The 22573-nt window shown below is 30.6% G+C and overlaps 1 protein-coding gene across 2 annotated transcripts in view; it reads left to right on the top strand.

Annotated features, from left to right (window-relative positions):
• Positions 1–20563, top strand: part of LOC111416459 (protein BTG1-like) — a 69971-nt gene extending 49408 nt beyond the window's left edge. For both annotated transcript variants that reach the window (XM_023048490.2, XM_023048499.2), the window contains exons 4-5: positions 11216–11525; positions 16595–20563. In XM_023048490.2, the coding sequence (XP_022904258.1) occupies positions 11216–11525; positions 16595–16720 (436 nt within the window). In that variant the 3' untranslated portion in view covers positions 16721–20563. The remainder of the gene's footprint in view (positions 1–11215; positions 11526–16594) is intronic.
• Positions 20564–22573: the final 2010 nt, after the last annotated feature.

The raw sequence follows: 22573 nt of genomic DNA on the forward strand, positions 1-22573 counted from the left end.
ATTGACGTGTATTTAGAGTGAGAGATTATTGTGTGCGAAATCGGTTTTTCGTAGATAGGTTATCGTAGTAACTTAAGGAAAGAGTTAATTATTAGATAAGGAACCGTGACCGAAGAGGAGAAAGTAAGAAAAAACGGGGAATGGGGCGAAAATTACTAGGAAAAGAAAATTTCTATACTGTACCAAAGTGTCTTTTGTTTCACTAAATTACAGTCGAGTATAATAGAATTGTGACTCTGTTATGAGTTATTGTTTAATTAAAATTGGATTTCTGTTTTTAGTTTTAACTAAATCGGATTGTTAAATTAATTGCATGGGTAGGTTATTAATAGTATAATTTAATAATTAATTAATTTGTGTTATTGATTATGGCTAATACAGGTACAGTTAAGTTCATGATTAATGAATCGGAATACAATTTATTTTTAAAGAAAGCAAAAACAACAGTTATCGTTCATTAGGAGGTATATACAAAAATAATCTATGAGTATAAAATACTTATATGTTCAAAAGTTTAGAAATTATGGACTGAATGATGAATAAAGATAATGGTTAATGTGGTAATTGAATACTAATTATACATAATGTCTAAAGTTTTACTGGAAATAAATAGGCCATAAGATCGCTGGATGAGTATTTAATACTCAAGTTGTTATTAAAACGATATGTTTCACTCATCTAAACCAAATTTAAAGTTTTATATATTATAAAATTAATTAATTTTGACAGTTAACTTTAATACTTAAAACTGAAATACGGAAATGAAAGCTTTCAACTTCCAATTCGAACCTTAATTGTCTGCACGAAAACGACAAAAAATTGAACGTAAACCAAAACTTTATCGGTTTCTTAATTTTTAGTCGAGTATTTAATATCGTGAAAAGATGTTTTAAGTGTAAATAGTTAATAACTGAAAACATTAAATTACACTTTCTACCTTTGACTTTGCCTGGGTATTGTCCACACGTAATATGATTAACGAGAAAAGGGAACTAAGGAAAATTCGGTATATCATCCGAAATCCTAAGAATAAAACTGGATTGAATACGGCTTCACTACAACTTATAAAAGCAATGAGGATACATAAAAACACAAGTACGTAAAACTTCTTAAAAAACACTGCTGAGTAAAATTTCTCTATTTGGAAATAAATGAAAACATAGAAACAGCAACAATTCACAAATATGGCTATAAGGAAGAAAGACGACACATGGGCAAGAAACCAATTAAGAAAAGTGAATGTTTTTGCTGAACATTTACAAAACATATTTACTCATATTCAACACTATGACGAGCTTATTTAGAAAACTTAACAAATGGACCTTCTAATCAAAAAAGTGAATATGTCTGAAATCAAGGACACTATTATAAATAGACTGAGACCAAAAAAGATGCCAAATTTCAGATGCTTTGATAATAGTTGGCTATTTTTTCATGAAATGAGAGACGAATAAGGACCCAACTTATGTGACGTCATATCGGCGCGTTAGCTTTCTGCCGGTGCTGTCCTGGATACTAAACACTATTCTGTTGAGTAGACTGTGGGATACTCTATCCAGAACGAAGTGAATTCCTGACCACCAGTTCGGCTTTCGAGCTCAATATGGTACTATAAAACACATCCAGAGGATCATAATAGATGCCTTAGCGAATAAAAAGTACTGCATTGCTGCCTTCTGGAATGTTTCTGGGACCTTTGATAAGGTGTGGCATGACGATCTTATTACAAAAATGAAGATGTGACTACCGCATAAGATGTCTATTATACTAAACTTAACTTAAAAATTAGATTCTTTTCAGTGCATTGGATTTAGAATAGCGTATGGAAATGTACTTGGGACTATCCTGTACTATACACCTAGGATTTTCCTGTTACTAACTCTATAATGGCTATCCACTCTGAACCTAAATTGAGAGTGGTTGATAAGGGATTGAAAGGGGTAAATGTCCATCAAGAAATCTAAGCAATATTTCACTGCTGATGGAAAGTCATGTATAAAATAATAGTAATATATTTGAACAATCGTCTCTCTTGGTGCAATTTATGTACATATATGGATGAGAAGATCAAGCTGGGAATGTACTACAAGGTGAACTATACTGAGTTCATCAAAATCTCTTTTAACTGATAAATAAAAAAAATTCAAGTAAACCAAGATGACAATCCAAGAATAAAATCCTAAATTTTTAATCACGATATTTGACATTTTCATAAAGATATTCATAGATCTTAACCAAATGTAAGAAATAATACTAAAATCTTAACTTATACGTTCAACATACAGTTAATAAACAATGCTTTGAATACGTATTCTACTTGAAGAAAAGTTTTGTTGAGTTTGCTATTAAAGCTCACAAAACTTGCTTTACATTTTGATGAACTCTGTGTGATTGGTTAATGATTGGAAGAGCAACAATATTTTTAAACGTTCTTAATTATATGTATGTATTTATCTGCAGTATTCAATATATGCGTGGGCAAATACTAATTTCGGATAAACACGACGACTTTCAACGTATTTTCTGGAGATTTGGTTCACGTGTACCTACTTACGAATACTGATTGAACATTGTAACTAAAATTAGCTCAGATTAACCAAAATTGTGCTAACCATTGATCTGATATTATTTTGGTACTAGTCTTCGAGATGCATTCTGTTTCCAACGAGATTTTACGTCGTTTTTGTTACGTGGTAATAAATTAAGAACTTGAGCAAACAATAATTAACAAATAATGTTATCTGTACCTGAAATAGACACTTAAAGGTGATATATTTAGACAACGATTAAGTCTTGTTGTGTAAAGGTTTGTGTTGAAACCCCACCAATGACAATTCTGGCTACAATTTTGACCAGAATGTGTCATTATTTCGGATTCTGTCTTCTTGACCTGTCTTTTTTTCGTATCAGGATGTGTTTGTTTTAAAGCTTACACATTTATAATGGCTGATTTACCTAAATTTCGCCTTCCTTCTTGTGGCAATTGGTTTCACTCTTAATGACAATGAGTAAAAGTAGAAAAACTACGTTTATGAAGTCCATCTTGAATCGTATTTCGGGGATACAAATAATTAGCTAATAGAATTAAGGGAAGACTAGGTAATAAAAGCTTACCCTTAAGCTAACATCCTCCAAATCGTTAATCATTGACACCGGGATATTTCCTGTAAATTCGGATGTGCTGAAAATGATTTGAAACGAATTTCAAAAATGTGCAGCTCACCTTCTCATCTATATCTACGTGTTAAGTTGTAATCGGTTTTACGATTTAGTCCAAATATTCTCTCAAAATGAAACGTAACGTGTTCCTTTAATATTTTTTTAATAATTTATTTTTAACTTGATTGTTCGTTAACCCCAAAATTGTATAAAATTTATCATCAACAGAGAAGGTTATGAATTTTATGATTAACGCGTTTTGGCAGTCGCTATAGTCTTGAAATATACCATCTCGGGGTCGCCCTCTGCAACACGCCTCTGCACAACGCACACCGAACGGTGTCGGCGTCGATATAAGCATAAATAATTGGAAAATATGGAGCGACGATGCGAAGGAGACTTCTATTTTCGCGCGATCAAGAGAAAGCCGCGACCCGAATTTCGACCAAGAAACGAACGATCCACCTGCCTTCTTTACCGCATACGCCACCGAGACTTTAATCTCCTTATTCCTTCGCGATTATTGTTTCTTTGTGTGAATTTAGGTTACACATCGTACGAAAACGTTCATTCCTTTTGGCCAGTTGGTTCGGTTTGTTGCATGCAGCTGTGCCACGTCACCCGAAAACCCATGATAAATGGCCGAATACGCATTGGACTTAAAAATAAAAATAATTTGTAGATTGTGATCATTGCAAAAAAGCCTTTCAGTGCGTTCGTACTTTTGACCTCCTGAATAAACGATGACGGAGATGACAGAGATAAGAGGTTTCGAAAATATACACAGAATAACTGATAGGCGGAGAGTGGTTTATTTATTTTCGATGTTTATTGCGTAGTATGTAATTCAAAACCAAAACCCGTTAATTGTGTTAAGCCTATAACATATCTAAAAGTTATCTATGTGACTAGTTTTACATTTTTATAATTTGTATTTAATGTCGAAACGAAACTGTTTTGTAATTATTATTGGCCATAATAGATAGGATTTGTTTAACGGTTTGTAAACTGTGATCGTTAAATATTTATTGATGTTAAGAACCTATACATAAAGATACATAAAGAGAAATTGTTAATGTACCAACGTATCGTAATTTAATGTTTTGTCTTAATGATTCTCAATGGAATTTTTTAATATTCAACGAAAAAATAAAAAAAAAGATAATTTCAATAGCAGGTGGAGTAACTTTTTTGTTGCATTCATGCAGAAATACGGGTAATTTGCAAATATGCGACAATTGTTTTATATTCTATTGATAGATAGTATCTGAAAACGACAGCTTTACATTTTACGTAAACGTAGAGCATTTTTTTTGTTTGTAATCATTGTAATTTCCACACCTGCAATTTCCAACATACACACAAAAAGCCTTTCAATAAGCATTTGCAAATGAAAAGATTAATTAATAGCGGCTATCTGTATGATGACAACAACAAAAAATACTCAACTAAGTCAAGGGCAAATTAGCCACAATTACGTTTTATTAACTCTTTGATTAAAAATCTGTTCGCAATTTAATTTTTAATGATTTTTTTAAGAAATTTAAAAAATGAAAGTATTTTGCAATTATTGTAAATTATTGTCATGTCGTTTTATGACTTCTTATGAGAGGCGACGTTACAAAAACTATTTATTTCTCATGCCCATAATCTTACTGACACATACTAATGGGTGCACTCCATAATGCTGATATATTAACGTTTCTTTGGAATGAATGGGTTCGGCATAACGCAATAGTTGCAAATTATTGACATTTTGTGCGTATTTTACACAACCTTTTAGTGAATGGAAATAATTTTAATTGAAAATTAATAGAAGTTAGAGCTTAACTACAGAAACACACCTCTTCTAATACAAATAGCAACAAAACATTTACAAATTACTTAGTCGAAGCTTCTAAAGAAATAAATAGATTTAATTATGTTTTTGTGAAATTATTAAAATTAACTTTACGAACGCCATTAATTACAAGTAAAATGTGAACAAGTCGTTACCGCAATTATACAAAAACTTGGAAAGCTATAAAGAAGACATTTCACCTCATTTTATAAAAATAACTTAGAAATAAATCTTATATGAAAATCGATGTTAATTGCCTTAGAAATCTTTTGTAGCTCATTACCACGTTTGTAGATGGTTTAAATCACAATACTTTCCACCATAAAACATGTATTGGATTTCAAAGAATAATGAAAGTATATTGAAAGTAATAGATATATAGTTCACAAAGGAATTATGTAAATTCCGGGTTACGTAGACTTTGACTTTTATTTCCTGGTGAAGTAATGTTAAAAAATTTAAAACTAATTTTGTTTTTGTTTTGCTAAAAAAAATATTTTGTAAATTATAAGGTTGGGTTTAGATGATTTATGTAAATTCCAATCAGCTTTTTACTTTGTTATCATAATCACGTGGCAATTTCTTATTAACAATTTCGACTTCTTTGTGGTTTTAAGATAATGCTTCATGGAAATTTTATTAATTTACGTCTAATTATAATATGTCTGATGAAATTGTTATGAACAAACCTGCATGTTAACCATCGCATTGCATTAACACGCAAGAATTAAATTGATAATTATCGATGATGTATGATGACGAACCTTTTAAAATTTGAAATAATTGCGTAAAATACATAACAATTACAGAACACTGTGAATCAAATGGAGAGAAAAAGATATTTCGAACAATTGTTGCAACAAATCTAAAGGCCAAAAACATAGTATTCATCAAACTATTTCGTTTGATACTTATCTCATGTAATTTTGGTATTTTAATAAAAGTTTACAGCTCAGGGCGTTGTGGAATATCTTATTTCTTCCATTAATATAGAATTGTCTATCATGTTCATTACACTATTAATTACTTGTCATTTTCGCTTTTATATTATATAGTTTTAATTTCCTTTTTCCTTAATGACATTCAGGTTTTTAAGTTTATTAAGTTCATTAGCTTAAGATGCTACGCTGTTAACTGTTTCTAATTTGTGGTGAAAGTCACGAAATGTGTTTTTGCAATGTAATACCATTTGAAAACGATAGCTGATGGTTAACATGGTCTGTATTCCAACTAATCATATTCAAGTGCAATAATATTTGACGTGACAAGGTTTCAAATATTTTGGTTTTAATAAACAAATAAAACTAGAAACATCCTAATTATAAACTCTAAATTGCAATAAAAAATGTTGATGGTTTCACTTACTCAATAACCATATTATCTATTCTCATGGTAATTGTTCCTATTTGATTATTTGATTTAAAATTTTTCCATCCATTTTTGCAAATTATGAGATTTTAAATTTCCAACGTTGATATTTAATATAAATTTTTAATGTATCTTAGGGAAGATTCTAAAATCATTGAGCATACATAAACCGCTAATAATATCAAATAATTGTGTAATACATACCTCCGTTTTAGTCTTCTATTTCTAAAAGATAAGTTCATTTCTTGCTACTTTGATTTCTTTTCCGGGGAAAACTTTTAAGCGGAAGAAAAGCAGGATTTCTTTTCTTTCAACGCCTTACATCAATTATATAATATGGTCAATCGTTTATCTGATATAATAACCTTCATCGTTTGGCATCAAATTTAAGAAATGTACACATTTATTAAACATATTAACCCTTTTCCAAGTAGCAACTTTGTACATCTTTCATCAGAATTTGTATGAGATCCAAATAAAAATTAATTACTATTTTGAATATTTGCCAACCATGTGTATTGGCATTTAATTTATTTTATAACCAGCCCGCACTTTCACAGTCTCTTGATTTCTATCTCACTTTGTTTCATCAGCGCTTGGAGCCGGTAATTCTGCCGAATCAAAGGCCTCCCTAAATATCTTGGCTAGGGGCAAAATAATCTCTGTCGCAATTCAACTACAGTATAACTGGAAGTGACAGTTTCAGTTTCGGAACGTTTGATATATAATTTTTGATGACAACGCAATAAACTTTATCCTATGCATTGTTCAGACAACACTAATAACTAGATACTAGCGTTTTAGAAACCTGAAACAAAAATATGCAAAAAAATTATTCATAAACGAACTATTGATTACCACAAGCTTAACAAATTAGCTTAAACAAATTATCGAGTCCAAGTTAATTGGGACAAACTTGGGGGTAGAAACTGACTATAACGTAGGAATTATGAATTATGGCTAATAAAGCTTATGGAATGACTAGATTTATTAAAATGTCGATCGAACATTTCAGCGGTTGATTATCATCTTAATTTTTCAATCTTTAGTACTCCAACTCAGTTTGCAATTATCAATATGTTTTAATATGGTAAAGAATTCTTACCCTCCGTCAGAGACATTTTTGTAATGATGTGCTGTTTCTCTTTAAACTAGTAAATTAAATGTTTAACTTGGCTATATCTTTATCCAAGGTTGGGTAGATAAATATTGTTTAAAAGATTACTTTCTTATAATTTCATGCAAAAATTTTGTGGTGTTGCTCCATATTTTTTTAAATTAAATCAATACTAATTCTTATCGTAATTGCTTTCTTCACTACTGACATTTGGAGGCCTTTATCAATCATGTGATTAGTTACATACTACGATATCTACAGTCGTGACGGAGCACTTTGTTTGAAATCGCTTCAAAATATAACTTCAAAATATTTTCAAATTAATCTTACAATTAGTACATTTTTGTAGATAAGCCTTTTTATTCACATATCAATATCATTATTATCAGTGTGGTGCTACGACTCTGTACAGGTCCTGGCTTTCTAAACTTTCCTCCTCCATTAATTCTTATGCAGGTGCAACTGTCTTCTAGCCTCTAAATCCAACCTTGGCCACGTCCTCTGTTATCCCGTCCTTCCGCCACAACTACGGATAATATAAGGATTTTGTAAATTATTAGCATTATTTACGAGAGTTGGTTACGCAACGCATTAAAACATTTGTTGGCCACCGCGACCTGTTCTGGATCCAAGATTGTCTCCAAAGTCATGAATGATTCTACAGCTGTTATCTAAGCCTATCAGTGCTGTATATATTATTTATTTGTTATAGTACCTATAGTTTTTGAGGCATATGTTGAACAGGAGACATTTCACCACGTCCCTATGACGTAGTCCGTTACTATATTCCTTGTGATGTTATTTTGTATTTCTATATAACATCTGACGTTAATCATCGTCATTCCTTCCAGGTCTACCAATTTTGAATGATGAGACTATATAAGGCATCATATAGTTTGGCTCGTATATACTGTTATCAGTGGAGTTGACGCCGATGAAAACATAATGGAATGTGACGATCTTGTGCTCTTGACCCTTCTCCAAGATCTGACATACAACAAATATTTGATTCGTCGTTGAGTTTGTTTTAATTTTCAGCACAGCGTATAATTACTTATTCTTATTCGTCCAGTGCTGTTGATTGATAGTTTTTGATTGGGCTTTAATAATTTCTAGTTATTTAAGCATTTCAAGGTCCTAATCGTTTTGTTTAGTAGGTCATATAGATTTTGATGTTATTGGATCTTACCCATCTTTCCTGATTGGTCTTTTATGTTCAATTTTTTCTCGTACATCGTATATTCTTTATCGAGTAATACCCAAATTTTATTATTGCTTTCCGTTCTTTTATTTATCTTCTTTAATTTTTTTTATTGTTTTATTATTTATATTTCTCATTTGTTTAATACTTTTTGTAATTTTTCAAAATCAGTTTTCGTTTATATTTGTGTTATTTTACTCTTAAAAACCAGGTCGTTTAAAAACGTGGTACTGATTATTTTCTTTGCATTATTAAAAGGCGATTTTAAGTAACAAAACAGCAGCAATATCGATGTCGCCTAGTGGATTGATTGGTTATTGACGAGCCAAAACGCTTTTAGCAACTCTTAAGTACATGTTGTGAAGTGCCTACTCTATTTGGTTTTTCTCAGAATTTCGTATTCCACTAGATCCCTTCGTTTAATGATACTTATCATTTATAAAATATGTCGTAATTGGGTATGAAGATAGTCTATATTAAGAGTATATTTATTTTGTAATTTAATAGGTGAATAAAATTCATTTTAAAAATAAATGTAACACTTGTGAAAACTTTCGTGATATAAATATCCAGTGCAAACACAAAATTATGAAAGTGTAAATTATTATTTGTCATTTTATTATAACTTTCTCTGATATAAATACCGTGTTAAATCCGATTATTTCAACGATTTTTGTCTATATTATATTTTCATTTTCCACTTTTAATATTTTTATAATTTATTAATCTGGTTCAACGTGGGGCATCCTAAATATGTCGCCATTCCAATTCATGCATACAAATAAACTCGATACGTTTGAATACTTAAAATGTCCATATCCGCCATAAACATTTACCTTGAATAAATATTACGTTTTATGAAATGTTGTATAAACAGGTATTATATTGCGCAGTCGTATTATTTGCTTTCAAAATAATCCAAATTTTTATTATTATTTAACAAACTTTCGTAAGTAATAAAAGAAAAGAAACCCTTCGCAAATATAACCTTTCTTAATTTAAGCGCAATAATCGATCTTATAGAAAGCACACGATTCTTCGAGTAACAACTGCGTTGTGTAATAATGACGACGACAGCTGGTCCTTATCCGATAATTATTGGTTATTTTTTGGCATTTTCATCTGTTGCAATGTAAAATAACAATCAATGGGTTCGAGACAAATGTACTGCATACGTGCATCTGGTATTATAGAGTGCGTTTTGTCATTGTGGCAATTAAAATAATTTATATCAATTATAAGTGGTGTGCTGTAAATGTTTCTGTTATATAAAATGAATGGTGAACGTTGTTTTGACATTGTAACATAGAACTTTAATTAATATTTTGAATCGTTATTAATAAAATGTACATGGTTAATTAAAACTTAACAAATTTTTTTATATTTTTGTTTTCATTAAAACAAGAAGGCACTCTAAATGTTATCGCTCCATTTTAATATAGTAAAACACGCACTTTCCATTTCTCACGCAACGTGTCTAGTAATAAAATAATTATTTCAAGCTGAAATTTTTGATTTAACACCAAAATTATACGTTTATGACACTTCCTGTTATTTGTGAAAAAAAAAATATTTAAGTAGTTGCATAAGACTCGATATTACCAGAACTAGTTTTCTCCGAGTCTCCTGCGGTTACTAATTATTTCTTACGTCCAATGAAAATTATTTTTATGGTAATTATCTGCATATGTGCAATAATTTAAAAAGTTTCATGTTATGTCAGAGGTCGTCTTTCGATTATATGAACGTGTTAACATTTTAAACCAATTCAATCCACATCGATACTCATGAATGCTAACGATTTTACATATGTAATTTATTTTTCGATAAGAGTACATTGACGTAGTTAGTTGCAAAATGTATTCGAGCACAAAGTACGATTTATTTAAAACTTTTTTTTTTTTCTAAATTGTTTCACCGTTGTGTTATCACAAACGACAACGTTTTTTACTTTACTAATTTGATCGTTTAAATTACAAAAAAAATCGACATAAACTATTTAATGAAATTGATTGAAATTGCGAAATTCTTTTTCTTTCTTTCGTAATTTGTGTTTTAAATGTTTTTATAATTACGTTGTTGGTTTATAATAAAAATTATTTTAATTATCACTAATTACACTATGTGTGGATGGATGGTAATTATTTCGTTGCATTCATTCATTAAGGTTATTGTATTGACCTAAATAATCTATTTGATTTTTATGACATTAAAACATCGATTAATATTGACCACTCTATTTACATGAATTACCATTAATATTTTATTGTTAACAATGTTTCAAAGTTATAAGATTAACTTAAAACCTCGATATAACGGACGTCGTTAGAACTTTCTAGTTCTAGTGCTAGTGTTAGTTCTAGTTTTAGTTGTTATTCAGCGTTAAATTGTTGCATATTTTTCATTGAACTAAAACTATAACTAACACTAAACCTAGAACTAGAAATATTCGAGTTTAGCCGTTCGTCTAATATTAGTTAATCGAGATTTTACTATATTGAATTATTTTTAAATCAATTTTTTTTTGTAGGCTTGGCGAATCTGAAGGTTCGTATTGCACGCTAGCAACATTCTCGTCGGAGACGTCATCGACGTCTTCGTCTTTCGAATCGTCATCATCGTCACTATCATCGTCGTCGCTGACGTCATCATCGTCCGAGAGTTCCACGCCCTCACCGTCACCACCCACCACCCCATTGCAAGACAAATACAGACGGCTGGGACCGCAAAATCATAAGGCTTTACGGCCTTACACGGATGGTGTTAGCTGTAGCGCGGGAAAACACCGGAATTACAATATGAACGTCACTGCGTTTAGGGTTAAACCGCCGACTAGAGAGGTAAATTACAAAAAAGAAAGTACTATTATTATGTAAATTCTTGTTTCTCAACGCGTCACAAAGTTACGGTTTTAAAATATTCAGTTGAAATACTTATGATGTATATGTATAATTAATTTTGAAAACGAATACCTTTAAAAACTGTTTATTTTGCATACCATTTAAAAATGAATGTAGGAGCAAGTAAATTGTTGCAATGTTATGGATTCTAGTGATAACAAAGGCTATTGTAACGGTTAAAGTAACGTTAGAAAATATTATTCATGGATAATCAATGATTTTACTTACATAAAACGACTTGATTTCAATCAGAAAATTTTTTTGGATGAAAATTAAAAGGTTCTCTTTGATCAAGGTTTTAATATTTCTTAATGGGGTGCTTCCTCGGGGTGTGTTACAATAGGAAAGATGAAATGAGCAAAAAAATTCCTTTCCCCCTTCTATTTTGATGCAAGGCCGTGTATTATAACTGTTTAATAACTTTACTTTTCTTTAGTTTAATTTTGAAGGATTTTTGTAATTATCTTTTTACTGTTTGCCCATTGAACAATTCCGTTACATCCGCGAAATGACTGTTTTTAACATGAATAATTGCTGTATTGCTAGAAATTAATTAATTGTTACGCTAAAAGAAGATTGGTTACAGCAGTAAAAGTTTAACTATTATTTTCTCTATAATTAGTACTGTTATTTAAATATAATGTGATTAGTGGGGATAATTTATGTTGAGTTAAGAATTTTTCAAAGTTATTTGGAGTTATTTGAAAATATTGAATTACATGAAATTCTTTATAAACTATTTCATAAATACTAAGAAATAATTTTTGTACTGTATTAAAGTTAACAGTGATTTCCTTAAGAATGTGTCCATTATTTAAGGATTAATTCCACTAAGGCCGACTTTTACCACCTCTTGATAAATTTAACCGATAGATAAATTGGTGCTCTTAGCCAATGAGAGCGCTTAAATCCGCTATACCATGGTAATTATCTATCGGTTAAATTTATCAAGAGGTGGTAAAAGTGGACCTGAAACAGGTAAAATTGATTAAACAAAGAGCTTAGCCTTTCCTGTTTACTATGGTTATATCCCAAATCTTAAAGAAAAGTAAAGAGAGGGTAATGAACCTAAAACTCGGACACTGGAGAATGGAAGAAGTCCTGCGTATATAGTGACATAGTAGGCGTATACAGTCAGGAAGTTGCAGGACATAGTCAACAAATGGAATATCAATGTACAAACTGGAAATAAACCCAAAAACTAAAATAATGGAGATTAGCAACGAGGAAGAAGACATGAAAATTATATGTTGACAGAGTAGATTAGATGGTAGTGATTAGCAATGACGAGACAATAGATCAGGAAAAAAGAACGTAACAAAAGTGATTAACACAATAATGATAAATAAAAAGGAGCTGAGTAAAGAAACAAAGATGCACCTGTACAAAGCAGTATATGTGCCAACATTGATAGATGAAGCCTAAACCTGGCCAATGCAGGATAAGCAAAGTAACAGCTGTATAAATTAGGCACCTAACTCGAATAATAGGTAGGACCAGAAGAGACATCCTTTAGTACAGAATAGAACAGACAGTTGCATTGCTACGCGCACGTGATCCGTATGGCTGCTAAGAGGCTTCCAAAGATGATGGTGGCCAGGGGAAAAGGGAAGAGGATTCGATTCAACAGAAGAGAATGAACGTTGAGGAAGTAATGAATAGAAAAGAATAAAAAAAATGTATCGAGGAACCGACGTTGTAAGGTATAAGGGAAAATGAATAGAAGAAGATAAGTCTCAAAAAAGTGTATTATATTAAAGTTATTATAAAAATGTAAGAAGATACCAATTATAACTTAATAGAGTTCGGAGAAGACTTTTTAGTGAAAAATGCTTGGAATCATTAAAGATCTTTTATAAGATTGTAATAAAGTTAACAAAAACGTTGATGATCTAAATTTTTTAAAAAAATCGTTCGTATTATTTCGAATATTATTTTTCCAGTTATGTTTATAATTTGTTAATGAGCATCAGTACGCATCTAGAATATTGAAAATCATTCAGGGGCCACCCACTTGTTATGCGTGTTGTTGTGTAGGAATGTAATTTACTTCCTGTTGTTGTATATGTGTGAATGATATTACGATTTTCAGTTGCTTCATTACAGGTTTCGTCGAATGGATAGAAGCCAAAGTTTTTTTTGTACTTTCTAGGGATATATGAAATACTTCTTTTGTCATTGACAAAAGCGAATAAAAGTATTCGCTTTGTTTAAAAAAATCGTGCAGACATTTCAGGATAATTCTTTCTCAAGGTACCAACAATAGTTAATTTATAATGCTTAAATTAATGTGAATCAATAGTCCTGTGTTATATTTTTGTGTTATTGATAGTTTCAAACAGTTTTCATACTATGTACGAAAAGTAAGTTTCATAGCATTTATCTGGCTAACTTTCAATATACAGCGTGTGAGTTAATTATCGTACCCGACGTCACCATTGCAGGTATGCAACCAATATCACAGTGCAATACGCTTCATACGCAAATCGCGTATTGCAATAAAAATACTGTGATATTGGTTGCATATTTGCAATGATGACGTCGGGTGCGATAATTAATTAACACACTGTATATTTTGAAAAGGTAATTATCTCTATAACTTACCAGCTACTCATCAATAGTAAAATATTTATAGGGGTGTAATTATCATAAGGAATGTAAATATGTTATGGTATTGGTAACAAATACATATATCCCAAATCTATCTATCGTATAGGAGAGAATTTATCTATCTTACGTTCAATTCTCTATTAGACGCTATAACCTAACACTATTACACTTCAAAATATGTCGTTTTGGTTCTTTTGAGGTACAATTAAAAAAATTATAGACACCTCTGACCTTCTTTTGTACCACTTTTGAAGGCATTATGGGACACTTTTCAATTCTACTTTATTTGGTGTTTTCCGTACATCCATACCATTTTCCTGTAAATGAGTTACTAGATTATTTTGGTAGAATTTTTATCAGTCCAAGTATAGCAGACTCTCCTACACCAAATGCTGGTTCCTTTATAGTTGGTTTTCTTACGTTTTTTGTGGTTGATGCATTTTCTTCTTTATCCGTTGAAGTACCAGCTGCATTTTCTGTCGTCGGTTTTTTTCCTTGGTATGGTTCAAATTGCATCAAATACCCATAAGGTTCGCAGAGGCACCACATCTTGTAACTGCAAATTTCGGCTTTCCTTTTAAGAACTGTTTTTCCCCGTACTTACTATAAATATGGTTCCATACTTTCATCAACAGTCAGCCTCTCTTGGAGTTCTGAGTATTTCAAAAATTTCGAATTATGCATTTGCATTTATCTCAAATTTGTCTCCCGGAGGAAGGTTATTATTATCTGCACAGTGGAGATATCTTTATTATTAACACTTTATTTCTTTATTTTAATCTCGGAAATCTCAACCTTTTGGTGTGCATATAACGTCGTTATTTCTGCCAAAAATTATATAATACTATTATCAAGAAAAAGCTCAAAGCATTCCACCAGATCAGAAGGAATGGGTGCTGATTGCATCAGTTTCTCAAAGTGCGGAAACTCTGAAATAAGACCGGATTTTTGCCAGTTTCTTTTTTTTCGGTAACTTCTTTTGTAATTTTGACAAAGGTTCGTTGTCACTATTTGACTCTTCGTGAGTGTCGCTATCACCAATTGTGAAAGTCCGTCCTTGACTTGTAATTTTCGCCATAGCTTCCACTTGAAGCTGTCGACCATCCAGTTATTGATGTCGTTGCAGAAGTCTTCATTGCTATTTTCAGCACCATCATCTGGAGGAGTGATAAAAACAGCAGCGGCTCAAAAATACTGAAAACGTGTTGCTGCCTGGAAAATCACGTTGTGACTAACAACAAAGCGTGGAGGGCAGAAAAACGGGGTTGTTCCATTATTGGAATTGTGGGCATAAACGGGTTAATAGATTTTGTTGCGATCTCTAAAATTTCTTCATTTGTCATGAGACACATGGAATTTTCTTCATATGTGACGTCTAACCCTGGGGCATAGCGGTCATCTGTAGCCATTTTATCCATGTAGACTTGCAACATTCTTACTTATTGCCTTCATCTGTACTTTCATATTCCAATTCCTCCTAAGTACTGTGGCCACTTCGTACCTGAATCAAATTGTAGATAATTCAAATTCATCCAAGATACTTTGACGGGTACAGAACGAGAATCAAACAAATCAAACTAATCTGTTACAACGATGGCGTTTTAATATCCGAAGACGAATACAATTTACAGAATTTATTATATAGATTCAAAACAACTAGAGAAGAAGAAGATGAAAACTACCGATATATAATTGAAGTGTGGAACAGAACCTGTATAACCAGTAATAGAAACTTGAAGACAGAAGTGTACTCTCAAATAACTAAAGCAGCTATTAATCCAGGTATCTATGTAATATAATATGGAGAAACAAACACAAGAGCATGAAAAGTAAGGTCAAAATATACAAAACATACGTAAGACTCATCATGACATACGCCGTAGAAACAATAACTGAAAATTTCACTACGAAAAAACTTTGGAGGACTACTGAAAGCTAAGACATCACAAACACATTTGGAATTGACATTATTAGATGAGCCAGAAACCGAAGAAGGTGTTGGAGAGACCGGCTTATGACCGATTTGCTAGATATCAACGTTGCAGGATGAACCATAATATACAGGAAAAAGTCTTATAAAGCCCGCTCTGTCTCTAGCTCTAGCATAGGTACACTATATGGACACAAAAGTCAACCAACAATAATTTGTGAATTTTTCATTAATTAATTACTATTATCTTACTAATTATTATTATCTAATATTAGAATACTATATTGTTCTCTAAATACATACTTTTATTTGGCGTATATCACAATTAATAGGTATATTCTTCGTCATAGTATTAAAAAATATGTATTTTAATAGAAATATCCAATATATGTTAGCTTACTGAGTAAACTAGTTTAATAACTTATTTAAATTCAATTTTTTAATTGTCTGTTTTATTTTTTTGTTACAGTTGAGTTTTAATTCGTACCAGAACCGATCGCCGTGGCGATGTGATGGTCCTCCGTATCCTTTCCCGCCCGTGTACAGGAACGTGAACTACAACGCCAGACACTACAAGAACGTACTGAGAGTGTAGACGCCCGAATTGGGATTAACGGTAGATGGTCGTTATTCGTAAATAACTTATGACAGTTTTTGCATTTCGTTTTTGCTACATTTACAAAATGATATATATAAAATATAAATATAATTTAACGCGATACTTAAATACTTTAACAAAAAAAAAAGATAAACATACATCCGTTTCTTCTGATTATTAAAAAAAAATATAAGAAAACAATAAACCTAATTTTGAATACAGTACAAAAAAAAATGAGAAAGAAAAATTACATTATAAGATAAAGCATGATGTGTAAAAGAAGAGATCGTCGACGAAGTTTGTGTGCCAAGTACTCCATAGAGAAAGAACGAGAGAAAATGAAACAAGTTTTGCGTGGAAGCCCGTTTTAGTTTAAGTGGTATTCGATCCGGAACGGAAAATTAAAAAAAATATATTGTGCAAATTTTAGGTGCCTTCATTGTTATAGTCAATATGAAAAAAACAAAAAATTTCGAAACGCGTACCTAGTATGTATAGTTTATTAAAAAGAGACAAAAAATGGGAATGAAATTATTCAAATATGAAAGGGTTTCTCGGATCATTTTTGTCAAACTATAAGCAATTTCGATTTATCTTTTTTTATTGTTAGTACCTTTCTAAATGTTTATATAGATACATATAATGTATATTTATAATTATTAAGTTTATAAATTTTCTGTGATAGCATTTCTATCATGACAAAGATTATGTGTAATTATCAACTTACTCTTTTCTTTAATTTCCTTTTGTTTGAACGATCAATAATTACAAAGATAATATGAAACTAAGATATTCATCAAAAATTTATTTTAAATAATAATTAAAATGGTAATATGTTAAAATAACGTTAAATAATAATTATTTTATAGCTCATTCATAAGTTCAATTAACTTTATTAAGTAAATACCGTTAAAAGGAATTTGTAGGCTGTGAATTAAATCGTAATAAAGGTATAAATATAAATTTAACCAGGGTAATATGGAGGTTTCTTTTGTTCACTATCTTACTATTTATTTACTTATATTAACATATTACTAATTAATTTTTGCAAGTAAATGTAGCTTGTGATATATTATTTTTTTTGTCATGTGTTCTAAAATGTTTGTGTTATAATCAAAAAAATCTTAGTTAAATTGTTCTTTTTTTCTTGATTTTCTTTTTCATTATTAAGAAGAAAATCACGAAAAAGATTTTTATTAAAACTTATTATATGTTCAATAAAAAATAATGTTATGGAAAAGTTGGTGTTTTGTAAATTCGATACTTCAAAAATTAAAATACTTTTTTAAACATATGTAAGAAACAATGCTTTGATCCATATAAAATAATGCCAATTCGGTATCTTATAATATACTCAGTTTGATTGGAATTGGGTAACTCCTAAGCTATTCTGCATTTTGTTGAAAGGAATTAATTCTGCATCCATGTTATTTCAAAGTTAAGTGTCATAAACGAGCAAGTTCAAAAGCAATCTTTAATTAAAGTTTGACAATTATAAACTTATGGGGTCTAATCAACAGCATTTAACACTTGTATATCTTTGATTACTAAACTTTGGTTTAACCTTTTGTAATTATGTTAACAAACTTTGAAACACTGCAATAAAGTTTATAAGAATACATTGTACCACATTTGAAAAGACGAAATATTCTGATTTGTTGGTATATAATCAATTATGATCTTTTCTGGAACATTAACAAAACGCCTGATGACACCTTACCTGCCGAAATCGGTTATGTTACTATCTTCGCAATTGTTTTGGAATACATTTGTTAATTAAAGCATTTTGAGTTCTCATTTCATAATCTTTATAACTATTATGAAGTATTCTTTTCTCTTTATTTGTGTACATGCTGAGATTATATTTCCAACTCTTTATGATATCTGCAACTATATTTTCCAATAAAATCCATTTTTGCTTGTTTAAATATTCCTTTAGTTTCAGGTCAAACATCATACAGTAACTAAGACATGGCGGATCAATTTGTTAAATAAAAACTGAAACGGAGTTATTTAGTTTCAGATAAAACAAATAGTTTACACTTTTAGATAATATTCTTTATTATAGTTTTCTTTACCGGTTTCGACTTATTACTATCATCAGCTGAAACTTGAACTGTTGGCAAAATCAAAAATATAAACAACTTTATATTATTATAATTTTTATAAGTTTTTATTTTATTGAACATACAATACAAATTGTAATTGTTTAATCGATCGTTCTGCAAAGATAATAAAATATAATTAAGAGTACTAGAAGGTATAGTAGCTTTAAATTATAATTTTTTTCTCCAAATGTGATGATCGCAAAAAAAAGCGTTAAAATATTTTTACGACTGATTTTTTTAAGTGTACGAAAAATGTATTTACAAATGCATTTGTGTGCATAGAAAGCGTCACCGATTGCTTATAGTTTGACGGTTTTTTGAGTACAAAACGTTCGTCCAAAAAAATTAAAATACACTGTGCATTTCTTCTGATGAAAATAAGAGAAAATGAAAAAAAAATTTAAATAATATAAACGAGATTAACAGTATTTTTTACTTAGGTTTTACATATCAAAGCGTCTTTTCGCGATCACAAACATTTTAATTATGTGTGTATATATTATTAAATGTATTGTGAGACAACGATTTGACACGTTGCTAAAAAAATATATATATTATAAAAAAATATATGTAAAAATTTAAGATTTGGGGATTGCGAAAAGACGTGGGCAACGAAGAACTGCCAGATGAAATTTACGCAAATGCATCTATCGTTAATCATTGGAGTTTAAAACAAAAACGAGAAAACCTGCACATACAAATTAGTGATAAGTATTTCGTTTTGTTTATTTTTTTGCTCTATATGGATCTTCTTCGTACTTTGTAACGAACGAATATATGTTGTTTGAGTTAATTTTTTTCGCTTAATTTTACATACTAGTGCATTTATGTATTTTCCTTTTTTTTAAATAATGAAACAGGTTTTTAATCTTAGGCCTAATTTTATAAGTTTCCTATTTGCCTTTTTCCAACTTTCTAGTGATTTTTTGTGTTTTTGGTATATATTTCTTGGTTTGCTCGGAGATTCCTTTTTATTTTGGTTTTCTATTTTATTAAAATTTACGTTTTATTTCGCAATTTTTCTAAAAAAAAGGTCTGAAAAAAAAGTGTAATCATAATAAATATATAAACATATATTATACATGTGGTCCAAACTTATGACGATTTTGCAATGTCTAAGATGTTATTTTAAGATTTAAAAAGAGGTAATGGTAATTCTTGTATTTTGTACAGAATTGTACCGAAATTTATACTGAAATTTGTTCTCAATCTACAATAGATTTTAAATTAAAAAAATTTCAATCGCCACTTTTCTCCTGTCCAAAAATGAATGCATTGTGATACCAGGTTACTTAAACAACATAAAAGAAAGATATAAAATAAAATCAATTGCCGTTTTTACAATTCTGTACTCTAATCAATGGTAGTTTTTTTTTTGGTTTATTAGTTGGTATATAAATTATTAATCCGAATGTAATTGAAACTAACAGGGTTGTATAACTCTACTGAGGTTTATTTGCATTTCTTTAAGTAATACTATTAATTCAGGTTTAAATGGAATTATGTACGGTGGGAAATTGCCTGGTGAAGTGCAATTAATGAGAAGCGCGTTGAGTGTGATATTTTTTTTGTATATACAGCTCGAAATTTTTTAGGGATTGTAAACGTGAGAAATTGTACATAATTCTTTAGAAATCTGTGTCGTATTTGTAGAAAGAATATGTATGTAGGAAGTTTTGATTGTAATATATACATTAAAAATATAATAAATGTTAAGTATTGCATCTGAAAATTATCGAATTTTCTTTTGTTAATTCTATTTTTATATATTCTAAATAACCTTTATATCCTCTTGTATATCAAAAATTTTCCTTTAATCAGATTTTAAAATATGAAATAAAACTATTTTACTTAAGTTCATACAACAAATAAAAATCAATATACAATCATTGCAGGAGAATGCAAGAGTGGGGAAGGAACCGATTGAAACAATAGTAGGAAGTGAAGGAGAACAAAAATTAAACGAGAACGGGAAGGAATCTAGACAATTTGCGGGCTACACCTATCTGAAAATAACCAATACTTTCGTGAATAGGAAACTGTCTGCGCATGTCTATAGAGGATCAGACATTTGAACAGACCATTACATTCTAAAACCTAAAATCGCAATACCACGTACATGGGTCAAAGACAGAAACAAACTAAAAACAGAAGAAACATATAAAACCTATGTATTACAAGATGATGGCATTAAACATTTATATCAAACAAGATTAGCTAATTACTTGCAATCGATAGTAACGGCAGATGAAAACGAAGCTGAATCGGAAAACTTGAAAAAGATAAGCCACATCGTCGCAAATAAAGTCTTAGGAAAAAGGAAGAAAAACTAACAAAAGAGGCCTGATAATTTGGAATGAAGAAATACAGGAGGCAATTAACGAGAAGAAGTAGGCATATATTACCATGCTAGCCAACAGAACAACCCAGAATATAGAGACATATAGAGAAAAACGGAATAAGGCTAAACAGCTCACAAGAAAAGCACATACAGAAAGCTGGGAAAGATACATCTCCAACATCGAAGACGACGTCCATGGTAGGCAGGAATATGCATACAAAATTCTCAGACATCTGAATAAGGGATCGATGGAAACAGCACTATAGAGATCTATGGTTCAACCCTAGACACTTGGAGGTTTTAGAGAAGGGAGATAATTACTACAACGATGCAGTAACTAATATTATGGCGAACTAGAAAATAACCTGAATGGGCTCAAAATCAGAAAAGCAGCCGGAATCAATAATATCAACATCGAACTTATAAAATACGGAGGTATTGTTTTAAAGTTCGTTTTCTACATTTTATAAATGTGTTGAAAGCACATATTATTCCCAACGACTGCACGATAGCCAAGATGATTTCTTTATTTAAAAATGGTAATTAATGGGTAATTAGCATATTGAATTCAAGCTACAAACTATACATCCGCATAGTATCAACAAGAACACAAGTAATCGCTGAAACATTCTTGGAGCATATTGTGTCTTCACATTACAGCAAACAATAAAAAAAGAAGGGAGCAAAATATGGAAACACATCGCATTCATTGATTACACTTATGTCTTTGATGGAGTAATAAGAAGCAAATTCTGGGCAATACTGGAAAAAAGAGCCTTTACAGACACGGCTGTTATCTGTCACCGCATTTATTCAATTTGTAAATGGATGATCTAATCAAAAAATGGAAGGATCAAGTTCTAAATATTATCACAACGTTCTGAAAACACTACTCTTCGTAGACAATCAAATAATTTTTGCTATGTCAGAAGATAACCTTCAAAAAGTCGTATATTTGCTCAATAGCATTAATAGAGATTACAACTGCAAAATCTCTAAGACATCCAAACCAAAAACAATGGCATTCATAGTAAATGAAGCAATATGAACTAAGATATACATTGATAACGCTCGCTTAGAACAAATCAGCAACTTTAAATATCTAGGATGCAAATCATCGCAAAATGACAATCTTCACAAGAATATGTGAAACTATTAGACGATCTTTGGGTAATAAATGCTGGAAAGATACTCAAATGAAATTTTATAAGACAATGGCAATATCAACCCTGATGTATGGCAGCGAAGCATGGGTGACAAGGTAAAAAAACCTAAGCAAGATAGAGTCCGCGGAAATGAAGTTTCTAAGAGCGACCAAGAGCTGTAACAGATTGGATTATATCGGAAACGAAGATATTCGAGAGGAATTGGAAATTTTCGCAGTTAACTATAAAATCAAGG

The sequence above is a fragment of the Onthophagus taurus genome, chromosome 1, assembly GCF_036711975.1.
Source record: "Onthophagus taurus isolate NC chromosome 1, IU_Otau_3.0, whole genome shotgun sequence".
Taxonomy (NCBI): Eukaryota; Metazoa; Arthropoda; class Insecta; order Coleoptera; family Scarabaeidae; genus Onthophagus; species Onthophagus taurus.